Source organism: Pipra filicauda, unplaced genomic scaffold (assembly GCF_003945595.2).
Source record: "Pipra filicauda isolate LSUMZ 115617 unplaced genomic scaffold, ASM394559v2 scaffold46_size3722508_pilon, whole genome shotgun sequence".
NCBI lineage: Eukaryota > Metazoa > Chordata > Aves > Passeriformes > Pipridae > Pipra > Pipra filicauda.
The window spans coordinates 3,530,806-3,542,964 of NW_024104609.1; the positions used below are offsets into that span (position 1 = coordinate 3,530,806).

At 37.7% G+C, this 12,159-nt stretch overlaps 1 protein-coding gene across 3 annotated transcripts in view; it reads left to right on the top strand.

Annotated features, from left to right (window-relative positions):
- Window positions 1–12,159, top strand: part of FTO (FTO alpha-ketoglutarate dependent dioxygenase) — a 236,512-nt gene that overhangs the window by 61,655 nt on the left and 162,698 nt on the right. For all 3 annotated transcript variants that reach the window (XR_005565376.1, XM_027732281.2, XM_039386146.1), the window contains exon 7: window positions 5,799–5,918. Coding sequence is in view for 2 of the 3 variants with exons in the window: in XM_027732281.2 (XP_027588082.1) it covers window positions 5,799–5,918 (120 nt within the window). In the remaining variant the exon portion in view is untranslated. The remainder of the gene's footprint in view (window positions 1–5,798; window positions 5,919–12,159) is intronic.

Here is a 12,159-nt window from a genome sequence, read left to right on the forward strand (position 1 = left end):
TTGTGTTTACAGTTGGTAAAATGGGGTATACTGTTGGCAAAAGATTTGCACCCTTGACTTTTACCAAAACAGCTCCTAGGGCAATTTAAAGGAGTCTGATGCATGGAGGGGTTTACAAAACATTAATCAGGCTCAGTCCATAAAACTACACGCATATGTGGTTTGCACAGCAAGGGCCACATGCACAGCTGGTGTAAATTTGCACGGGTCCTTTAACATCAAAGCCATGTGCTGTTTACATCAGGTGAGAGACTAGCCCCTGGTGTTTGCAGTCACCTGAATAATTTTGCTGTGTGACATACAGGGATGTTTCCTGTTACACATATGGGATATACTGTAACAGCAACCTTTGTTTAACTTGTACATATTGTGCACTTAGACTTAGGAGACACGTTGGATCTATATTTAATTTGAAAAGAGAATACTAATTTTTTTCTGTTCTTTTTGTTTATTCTTTTATCCCAAGGTCACCTCTTTGGTTGAAGGGTAAATTCTGTATGTTAGAGTGCCACTTAAATTTCATTTATTACTGTACAAGTACACAAAAGTTCTAGTGGCTTATCTCTGGTAAATGCATATTTCTTTTTAAAACATCAGTGAAGTGAAAACATACAGACCTGTGAAGCTAATGGAACTTTCCTTGCATCTAAAATCTTCCTACCTTCTTTTATTCTGTGTGAAAAAATTTTGTCTTTTCAGGCACTAATACAGATTTTAGGTTCAAACTTTCTCATGCAGGTGAAAAACAAGAACCTGTTTTGTTTCTTTAAATAATCAACCTGCTGACTGGTGAAAACGAGCCTTGTATTTCACTCCCTTAATTTTTTAGTATTTTTTAATGCAAAATCTAAATAGCACAAAAAGCCCAACATAGTATTGATGGAGAAGTGCCACCCAATTTCCCAATCTTGCTTGTGTATTTCTGGTATACAGCTTTCTGTACTAGTTCTAAACCTCCTTGTAACTTTTTTTTCTTCCTCTGGACCAGAAATCATGAGCTTGAAATGAGAGTATTCCCATCTCTGAAAGTGGTGATACTGATGTATTTTATTTTCAAATATTGTCATAACTGAAGTTCTTCAGTTTAACTCTGATAACTAGATGCAGCCATTGTTATTGATTCTTTTGCTTCTTGAAATACTATGGGTTCATTTATTTTTACCCCTCTTGCTGGTACCTCCGAAGTCATCAGAGAACATTAACCAGAACAGAACCATCACAGTACCAAGGTAAAATATAGTAGTTTAGCAGAGATTCCCAGTCTGTTCTGAAATTAACTGCTCTGCCAAATGAGGCCTGGATGAATTATCAGTGTGTACTAGAGGGAAAAAGCCTAAGAGCAAGTCTCAAAAAATGAAGTATGATTCTGTGCCTTCACTGTTGTACTCCTGGGCAGGAAAATTGACTTGCTGTGCTGATTAAGTGCATTTGAACTGAGGATCTGAAGCATAGGTGGAGACTTAGGGGTTTTTTTTCCACTTTCATGGTGGGTAGAGAAACCTCTAAGAGAAGTATGGGTGAGTGTCTGGGGGATGTCTTTACTTGATATTAGATTTCCCAGAGTTCATTTGTCGGGGCTCTGTCTTGGATGTCTTGAGATGTCTTCCTGTTGAAAAAGTAGGATTCTAACCTGAGGAGGTTTTTAGCATCTCTAGTGGGCAGCCAGGTGGAAGTTTAATATTTCTTTAGACCTAGCTTTGTTGTCATGGTCTCCCTCAGTAAAACAGCCTTCAAAGGAATATCTGAGTAATTGCAAGGTATGTGCTGTTTGTTAGATGTGTGAGTCACTTTGGTCCCAGTATGCACTTTGTAGTTGTAAGTAAAGATAGCCTTAATTAAGGGTGTTCACGTGCTGCTTGTCTGAGTAGCTTGTGGGCTTGCAGTCTGAACAAATACTTCAGTGGCAGGGGTGTAGCAGGGTGAACAGATGTAGTTAACTTACAGCTGTGGACTACAATAGCCTAAAAACTCACATCCAGTCACAATCAGATCGCTGTTTGGCCAGTAATAATTTATGCAAAAGAAATGATCTTGCCGAATTCCCTGAACAGGAACCTCTTGCTCCTACTGAATCACACTTGGCTTTCCAAAATACATATAGCTGCTGAGTACATCCCAAACAGAGCTACAGGGGACCTGGGGAAAACCACTGGCAATTGCTTTTTAAAGTAACAAAACACTGCTGAACAGGTGATGTAAATGCTCATATGTGAAAATAAAGCTGCAGAAAAGATCTTCACCCTCCCATTCTTCACATTTCAAAGAAAATTTGCTTTTCTTGCTCTGACTAATGCAAAATCTGCTAATAGTTCATGTTGCTGTGAGGTACTTTCAAGGCTTGTTTGTTTGCCAACACCAAACTAATAATTGGATATTCTCAGTGAAGTAAAACACTATAGGAATTTTTTTTTTAGTGTCTAGGGATTGTGCTAAAAATATGGCAGGTTTCAAAGGAAGTACTCAAGTTTGAAAGATAGACTTTTTTTCTCATCAGGATATTTGCTCAGCTGTAATTATCAGATCCTGATTACCATGACTAGAACTAAGACTGAATGGGTTGTCCTGCTGCTTGTGAGGTACAGTCACCTTTTTCCTACAGCAAATCTGTTTTTATGGCAGCAGTAGGTAAAGCTGGTGAATGCACAGGGATGTAGAGAAGTCTGGACTAGGTGAGTTGAAGGTATGTGGTGTTAGACACTGAGGCCACTGATGAGAAAGGGTAGTGGTGTATGCAGGCAGAGGAAGGTTAATATGTTTTAGCACATCACGGTGAGCTGATGGTATGGTTGGTGGCTGACTAGTCTGGCAGAGAGAAATATAGATCACCTACATGCAAGGCATTTAATAACCAGTACTTCTAAATTATTGACTGAGGAGCACTGCCTCACAAAATGCCAAATGCTACTGTCAGCCTTTTACTACCCAATGTTGACAATAGCCTAAAATTGGCCTTTAATCATTGTTTAAAGGACAACTTGAAAATATGTTGAGATTAGACATATGAGGCCTGATTCTGAGCTTACTTGCACAGATGTAAATCCTAAGTGAAAATCAATTAGGAGATGAAATTTATTCCTCAGACACTCAGCCTGTATATTTTTATATGTGAATATGTTTAAGCTTTGTCCTGTTTGGTCATGTAAAATGCTTTCTAATGATGCCTAAAGTTAGCTCTGATGTATGTAAGACTCCAAATTAAAACTCTTTGACAAAATCCTTGGCAAGAGCTGTTAACCTGATAGTTTTGTCACAGAAGATGAATATTCTGTAACTTCAGTTCCATTAAGGCTAGAATTGAGCTTTTTGTGTCTCTCCAGTATTTAGTGTCATGAGGGTTTTTTTGTGGCACAGCTCCTCCTGTTTGTGGAAGGAGACAAGCCAAGAAGAGTGCCTTCCTGCTACAGAAAAAGATGTTACTGAAGAGAGCACAGTTGAAAGCAAGAGGACATACAGCTTGGAAAGCAGATAGCATTTTGTTGTTAAAACATGGATGTGGTGTAAAAGGTGTTTATATGTTAATTAAAAATACCAAGCAATCTTAGCATAGCAAGAATCTCTGGAGGTTTTCATCATAGAATCATGGAATATGCTGAGTTGGAAGGGACCCATCAGGGTCATCGAGTCCAACTCCTGGCCCTGCACAGGACACTCCAAGACTCACACCATGTGCCTGAGAGAATTGTCCAGATGCTTGAACTCTGCCAGGCTTGGTGCTGTGGCCACTTCCAGGGGGAGCCTTTTCCAGTGCCCTCTGGGTGAAAAACTTTTCCCTGATATCCAACCTAAACCTCCCCTGACTCAGTTTCATGCCATTTCCTCGAGTCCTGTCACTGGTCACAAGAGTGAAGAGATTGATACCTGCCCGTCCACTGCCCCTTGTGAGGAAGTTGTAACTGCAGTGAGGTCTGGCCTCAGTCTCCTCTTCTCCAGACTGAACAGACCAGGTGACCTCAGCTACTCCTCATAAGGCTTCCCCTTCATCCTTGTGGCCCTCCTCTGAATGCTCTCTAATAGTTTGATGTCTTTTTTATTTTGTGATTTTAGCAAATTTAAGTATTTATGTTTGGATATATCTGAAACAAGGATAGAGAAATCCTGTCACCCTTGCCTCATCAAGATGATTTTCTTTCTCAGAATCAACAGTTAGCTGCTCAGAGGAGATAGTTGGTGGGTGAAACACTGTTTTTCTCCCCAAACCCCATTTTATTAACTCAGTTTAGAGCTTAACAGAGATGCTGTGAGATGAGTGTGGACTTGAGTTTGATAGCTGTAGTAGATGTCAGTCCACATCATTAAACAGCTGCTTTTGCAATTAGGTTCACTGACCTCTGATGAGACCAGCTAATCCTGCAGAAAATGAATTAGCTTGTTGCTAAACTTTATGTCTTACACCTAAAAAGCAGCTCTCCTGTGTCAAATTGTATATGTTGTATAGGATCAATTTTGGCCCATATGCCAGACTTAGACTGAAATTGCATAGATTAATGTAACAAATCAATATGACTAGTCAGAAATCAGATTGACTGAAATAGATTCATGATGAATCATATTTTAACATTGATTTTAATAAAAAGAATTTTTTTTCATTGATTAATGGCCGTGTGATTAATTTAATGAAACCTGTTTGCCAGACATCATGTGGTAGAGGCCAAAAAACTCAAAAAGAAGTGGGGAGAGGAGAAAAAGAAATATTGAGTTCTTAAAATTCTAGCTGAATATTGATATGCTCAGCCTTCCTAAAATGGTATATACTGATTTTCTTTTTTTTTTTTCTTCACAAACCATAACTTGATCCTTCATACCTCGTTAATATTGTAGAGGAAGCAAAGTTTCCTTCAGCATTTTTTAGGAAGGATGTCATCAAACTTCTATGCTAAAGAGTCACTGGCTAACAGTCAGGTTTTTTTAAAAACATTCTAAGGTCTGTGTCTGCCAGCTAATCATGTTATATTTTACCAATAAATTTGCTTTAATATTATTTTTATATACTGGAAATTTAAGTATCTTTTATTGTAAACTTTAATTTATTGACCAAACCTTTAGTTAATGTTAACTGGGATACTTTAAGATTTCTATAGCAGTTCAGTTCACCCCTGCAGGAAAGGAAGTCTTAGGTGACAGCTTTGGCCACTTTTCTTTATTCTTTCACCTTGGTAAGTTGTCTTTATTTGCATCTTTGGAATTGAGCGGGGATTTGTGGTACAAATAATGATTAAAGCATCTTTGAACTTAGTGTGAAACATAACTACCACAACAAAGATATATATGGAATTCTAAAGGCCAGAACTACGGATTACTATTAAAGAAAAGTGTCTTCTCTGGTAAATGGGCTGTTTGGTAAAGGATGAAAGACTATGATTCCTTGTAGTTCCACCCTCTTGTTCCATAGCAATTGAGTGGGCTGCATTCTAGCAATGTTATCACTGCAAGTTTTTTCAGTCTTCTATGAGGGAAACATTTTGAAATACCCAGTATTAATCACAATGACCCAGAGTTGGTACCTATTCGACTGAATTGTGAGGAAACCTGAATGTTTGTTGTACGTGTACCACATGTGAAAAAAAAAGTTGGGGTCTGCAATTCTCTGGGTTTGAAGAGAGTAGCTCAGGTCACAAATTGGCATGAAATAGAAGTAGAACAAACAGCTGGGTGTAAGGATGTGTTTAGAAATGAGTACTTTGGTGACTGTTTCCTTTTCTATGGGATTGTTCAGGTATAGCTGGATTCATGCACTACCCCATTCCTGCCTCAGATAATGAACGTAGATGTTTATGCTGCCATATGTTTTTATCTTGCAGGTTGAATTTGAGTGGCTTAGGCAGTTTTGGTTCCAAGGCAAGAGGTATTTGAAGTGCACTGATTGGTGGCTTAAGCCTATGGCTAAACTGGAAGAATTTTGGAGAAAAATGGAGATTATGGTAAGTACTAGTTTTAAAGTCTAAAGCCTCTAGGGCTTCATTCTGAGAGCACTCACAATTATGTTTTTAATTGTACTGTAGTAATGGGTTTTAAATTTCATTCAGAACATATGAGAAACAGAATCATTGTCAGCCTTATACTGTCTCCTCTCACTTTTATGCCCCAATAGCCAGAAAGAATGTGAACAAAATCAAATCCAACCCCCCAAGATTTTAGTTATTTCCTGACTTTACTTGTTTTTAAGGTTTGACAGTCTCATAAGCTGACAGTCATATATTGCATCACACAAATTGGTACATGAAACTGCATTGTCTACTTCTTTGTGCGACACCCAGATAGACAACTCTGCCAATGACAGCAATGGCAAATGCATCAGAGGAAAGTTAAGAACAGGATTGGTCATCTGGAGGTCTGTACCTGCACACTTCCACCACAGCTAGAACCAACAAGAGGAAAGTAGTTTTAAGAATAATTGTAATAATGGTTCCTGTGTACTTGAATGTACATCCTGCTTTCCTTGAACAGGGACTCAGTGCCAGCATTGCCTGTTTGGACAGCTGCTGCTGCTGTCTAGGTAGAGATTCAGTTGGGACACTGTGCTGTCAGAGTTCTGGGAGCAGTTGTCTGCTGCTGGATTTGTGCTCAGAAGGAACTATATGGGCAGATGTCTCCTGCTCATCTCCATGTTTTTGTCAGGAAGTTGCTTCTCGGTCACTTCTGCTGGTCACAGCATAAAGGCTCAATTTGCCTGTAGTGGACTTGGAAAAGTTTGTAATATTGCTGAGGATGCCAAGCAGGGGTGTGTTTGAATCTCTGGAGATGTGGTGCAACAAGACCATAATCTTGAGTCTCAAGGGAAATGTTGTGACTCACTAAGCTGCTCAAATGTATTGTAAGCTTCTCCAGCAGTGGCACGTTCCAGATGTGGAAAAATGTCTGGAAAAGTGGAACTTTCAATTGTGAAATCCATTGTCACAGGGAAACAGTGAACACTGAATTTTCCTACAAAAGGAGAAAAAGTATTTATAACTTGTTTATGTAGGTTTTTTTCCTCTCATTTTTGTGTTCTTTTGTGCTCACAGTCTTGAATGACCTTTCTAATTTAAAAAAATCTTTTAGTTTGTTTTTCTTTCAAATGACAACTTACTTGTAACACAGGCTTAGATGAGGTAGAGACAAGAATGTTTGATATTTTATATGCATTGTGTGTTGAGAACATGGAAAAACAGCAAACTCTGGAGCTCTCAGGGGTTAGGTTTTCTGCAATTGGTGTGACATTGCCAGGTGTCTCTAATTAGAAACATGGTGGCGTCAGTGTATCTCCTTTCAACAGGCCTCAGGATGATATTTATCAGCAAACTGAAGTTTGGGCCAAAACAGAAGCTGCTTCTAATTTAAATTTTAAAAATTGCTTTAATGTTTTATGACTTTTAACATATTACTCACAATTAATTTTAGCTATTGAAGGAGACAGAAGAGAATGTTAATTGAGAATGTCTGTTTTGTTGAGTCTCTAAGTAAATTTGATGCTTACTGTATTTGGGACTTGGAGATGGGCTGGGTTTTTTTGGATTTAACCTACATTTTGTCCTGTGGTGTTCCACAAGGTGACAGTAGGGGACAATGTTGAGCCGCAGTTTCAATGCAGCAGCAGGAACAGCCTGAATAAAAATACATCGAAATGTGGCATTAACATCAAGAATTATCCCTGTTGCTTCAAGTTAGCTGTAATCTCTAAGATTCCATAACACAGGAAATCAATTGCGGGTTAACAAATTCAACAGCAATTTAACATAAAAAGTGCAGTGTTTTGGTGCATGCTTAGCTTCCACAGCTAAGTTAAATCAAAAGGGTATTTTTGAAGGTACCCAGTCGTCTGCAGTTGATGTTTTTTTTCCAAATTTATAATTTTAGCTGGATGATTGTTAAAAAAAATGAATCATGTAATATGCTAAAAGTAAAAATGTCTTAGAATTGTTGATCTAGTTTTGGAAGAAGTTTTCTGGTTAAAAGGAATTATTTCTTAAAAGAAAATATTTAAGCACTGTATTTTTCTTTTGTGTGCGAGCTGAACAATTCTTCACTTAATTTTCTTATATGTGTGTCTAGAGTGATACAAAATTCAGTCTTGAGGTCCCAGTATGCCTTTTTTTTTTTAGTTTTCCCTCTTGTTTAGTAAAGCAGCTATAAAGAAGGAAAGAAAGTTTCCAAAATTATCTCTGATGCTGCTAATTGTAATTACTCCTCTGTCACATCAGAATAAGATATTGCAGGAAGTTTAGCCCAGTGTCTTCAGACCTGTGGGCTTTATTTAATATTTTTGTACATTATAGCAAGCACACAATTTTATCATAATGTTTATTCCTGGCATTTCTTTCCCTGAGGATAGTTTTACTTAGAGCTCGATCTTGTGATGTAAATGTTAAACCTTTCATTTGAATGACATTCTGATAAAACATCACATTTCCCACAATATTACCTCATGAATTTATGAGCCATTAAATCCAAAGCAGTTTAACCAATCTTCTCTTTTTTTTCCCCCCCTCCCTTGAAAATATGAAGGCTATTCATATGTTTGAGAGGGGTTTTTTAAAAGTCATCCAAGATTAACACGTTATCACCTGCAACATCAGGATAAATGCTTGCTGAATTCAAAGGGAGAGTTACCATTTGAAAAAAAGACTGTACAAGCTTTGCTTTCTGGGTAAAGAGAAGTCTGAAAAGCTGAAATCTCATGTGATGTGAGCAACTCTTGCTGTAGCTGTTCTGAGATTCAGTGGAGAGACAATTTGTCTCTCAGGGTCTGATATCATGCAAACCTTGCAATCTGACATTTATTTTAGCTATGAAAATCTTTAACCACCATACCATATCTGTAAGAACTGCAGAAGTCCTACAGTCTTTTTGTTTGTTTATTTTGTTTTAGGTTGATTCATGTTAGGAAAGTAAAATGTAAATCAGTGAAATGGTTTTTGTTTGTGGAATGAAAAGTAAACGTGTATGGTTACACTAGTTACATATTGAATTTTTAAAGGCTTTTTTTAACAAATCTAGTATTCCTTAAAAAAAAAAAGGACCCTTGCAGTGCTATATGGTGTGAATTGTATTTCCTGCTTTGACAGTCCATTTAGCAATGTAGCAATGTATTTATATGGCAGTTGGCCTTAATAACCTTTATTGACTTTAGTGGGTAAGAGCCAAGACTGGCATTATTAAAATGTATCAGTTTCATTGCAGTATAAAATCACAACATATATAATTATGCTAGGCAGGCTAGGCTCCATTTAATCCCACCTATTTATGCAAGAATTTGGCAAGACAAAAAAAAATTGTAGAACTGAAATGTAGAGAAAAGCGTGAGTTATTTTGAGTTGCATGTAACAGCACAACTGTTTGCCTACAGTAAAAGGTCTACTTAAAGGAATGAAACATAGATCTCAAGGTAGTGATTTCTTAATGGTATAACTGAAACACAAGTAATTGTTACACCATTTGTTTCACTTTCCGGCATCTTAAAATAGAGCTGATGATAATGAAATGCAGCACACCTTTTAATTTGTAAATGTAGTGTAAAAGCAGAAGCATCTACATTCTGTGTAGTGACAATGACCAAGGTGGCATTTTATGCAAACTGGTGTCTTTCTGCACAACTTTCACCTTGATTTGTAAAACTTTTTTAAGAACTATATTTATTCATGTTATTACTACTGTTATTCTCAACAACATGCTTTTATCACTTTATACAACTGAATTGAAATCAGAGAGCAAGGCTGTTTTCTTGTGAAATTATTTTTCTTTCCTTTTTGAGTACTATTTTATTATTTGCTACTATTGCTACATATGAAGTATGTCATAGTTTCAGCTGTAAGCCACTATTGTCAGGGGCTTACAGCCTGACAGTTAGAATTGAGTCTAGGCTGAAACTTGAGCTACAAAATCTCAGCCCAGAGCCATTTTTTTTTCCAAATTAAAGCAAGGGTTTAAATATGTATTTAAATCGAAAGTATTTCAGTTCCCGAATAACCATGAAAAGCTTTAAGACAAAATATGCTTTTACAAGGAATTCTCCCAGCTTTTGTAGACTTTGGCACTTTAAACAACTAACCAATTATTTTTAAAAAAATAGATAATGGGATCACAAACAGGCTGGTTGGTTGTTTAGCTTCTTTCAGAAAATGCATAGCTACTTAACTGACATTTCAATTGGTTTGACCTTGTCAGCCAAAATTCAAGGAACTCTGAGGTATTATTTTAATTTGTCTTTTAGTTTTCCCATTGTACTTAGATATTGCAGTGTCACACTTTTTTGGAGGGCCATTTGGCAATATCGTATTTGCCTAATGAGCTGTGAAATGTGGGTACAACATGGCAGCTCAAAGACCCAAATTTTAGCCATATTTCTTGTCTTTTGGGGCTCTCCTTATCTGTTTAGGCCAGATCCTTTAAATAAATGTATTTTGGCAGGTTATATTTTGTGAACACTGGGAGTCAGATGTTTCTGGAAATGTGCCTTTTATCTTAAACAACAACAACAACAACGAAACCTGATCCTGAAGACTTATTTTTCCTTTTTTTTCTTTTTCTGGCACTAATTTCCTTGACCCCAATATTTTTAGCTGTCACAAATAGGGGAAAGGATTCAGCATTGTCTGTAGTAGAATCACTGACAATCTGTAAAAAGAAAAAAAAAAGTTATATTGCACATCTTTCAGAAAAAAATTATTTACAATTCTGAGGGAATTCAGACTTAAGCTTCCAAAACAACGTGTGTGCTGAAAGCACAAAAGACTGTGTTTATGATTCTCTTTGAAGTGTTTCTGCAACAGGATAAGGAAAATTTTAGAAACTGTCTGATAGTGTTCAGGGTAAATACTTAAACCCCTTTAGAGAATTTCACACACAGATACTGTGCAGCAGAAAAAAGGATACTTATGTTTCCTAAAGCTGCTACAGCCTACAGCTTTGTACTTAAAGACAGAGGTGTTGAATAGAATTCTTCTGAGGATACATCCAGTGACAATATCTACAGGAACATCAGAGCAAACCAGTGGATAGTACTTTCTATTTTTAACCCTTATGTGAGCTGGTTGAGATCTAAGCTGCGTTGATATGAACCACTGTAACATTTCTGTTATAAACTGGAATTGTTCAAAGGGCAGTCTTCCCACTCGTGCAGCATACTGGGAAAATCACATTGAAAACATTAAGGTTATAATGTAAATTGGCATAAGCCAGGGAAAGTTTGGGACAGTTTCTGTCCTGTGGGACAGTGAGATGCATTTTTGGCAGCACAAATGGGGAGGCCGTGGGTCTGCTGTGCAGTTGTGCCTGTCGTGTGCCTGCACCAGATGGGGCAAGGGCTGGGCGTGCTGTCCTGCTTCTGGTTTGCTTTCCAGGTGGATTTGCCTCTGAGTTACAAGTCTGACATTTGTAGATGTTCTTGTGCATGCAAATGGATCTTGGTGGGCTTCGGTTTTGGATAGCTAGAATTCCACTGCCCTGTGCTTCTTACTGTAACAGGGCTTCTTTCTGTTGTCTTCACTGTATTTTTGTACTCTTGGATGTATACAATTGTGTGTAGTAAATACATGTAAAATGTGATGAGCTCTGTGTTAGTATTTAAGGCATAAATGCATAAACCACGATCAGCAGAAATCAAAGCTGTGCACGTGGGTTATTCCACAATCTTGTATCTGAATTGTGTGAATGGATCTCTGTGTCTGAGCTGAGCAGTGTGGCTTAACCAGGATTCTCCATCACATGTTGGAAGTTCTTCCATAGTGGATAGACCACTAGAGCTGATGTATAGTGTGACTGTATGTGTATGTGCATGCTTTACACACAAATACATACTCAGCCATATTGGGGATTTTAACCACAATGATCTTCTAATTAACTTCTTTATGTAACTTCTGATTCATATACACTTATGTTTAGTGAAAAGGCATTTATAGGGTATGAGCACTGGGGGCAACTGCTTGCAGTTTTGTGCAGCAGGAGAAATATAGGAAAAGAGTTTAGAGAGCATTGGACTACATTTGGTAGTTCTGCAGTCGCCCAGGGTCTGGCAGGGAGAGAAAACCTGAGATCATGGTTCCTGCTGCATCCTTGTGAATCCAGTGTCAACCCTGGAAGGATATTTTAGAACCTGGTTTTGCTGCCCTTTTATTGTTGATGGGAACTATGTGGATGGGTTTCAGTGAAAGCTGAATCCGTATGGTAGGGCTAGTGGAGATTGTA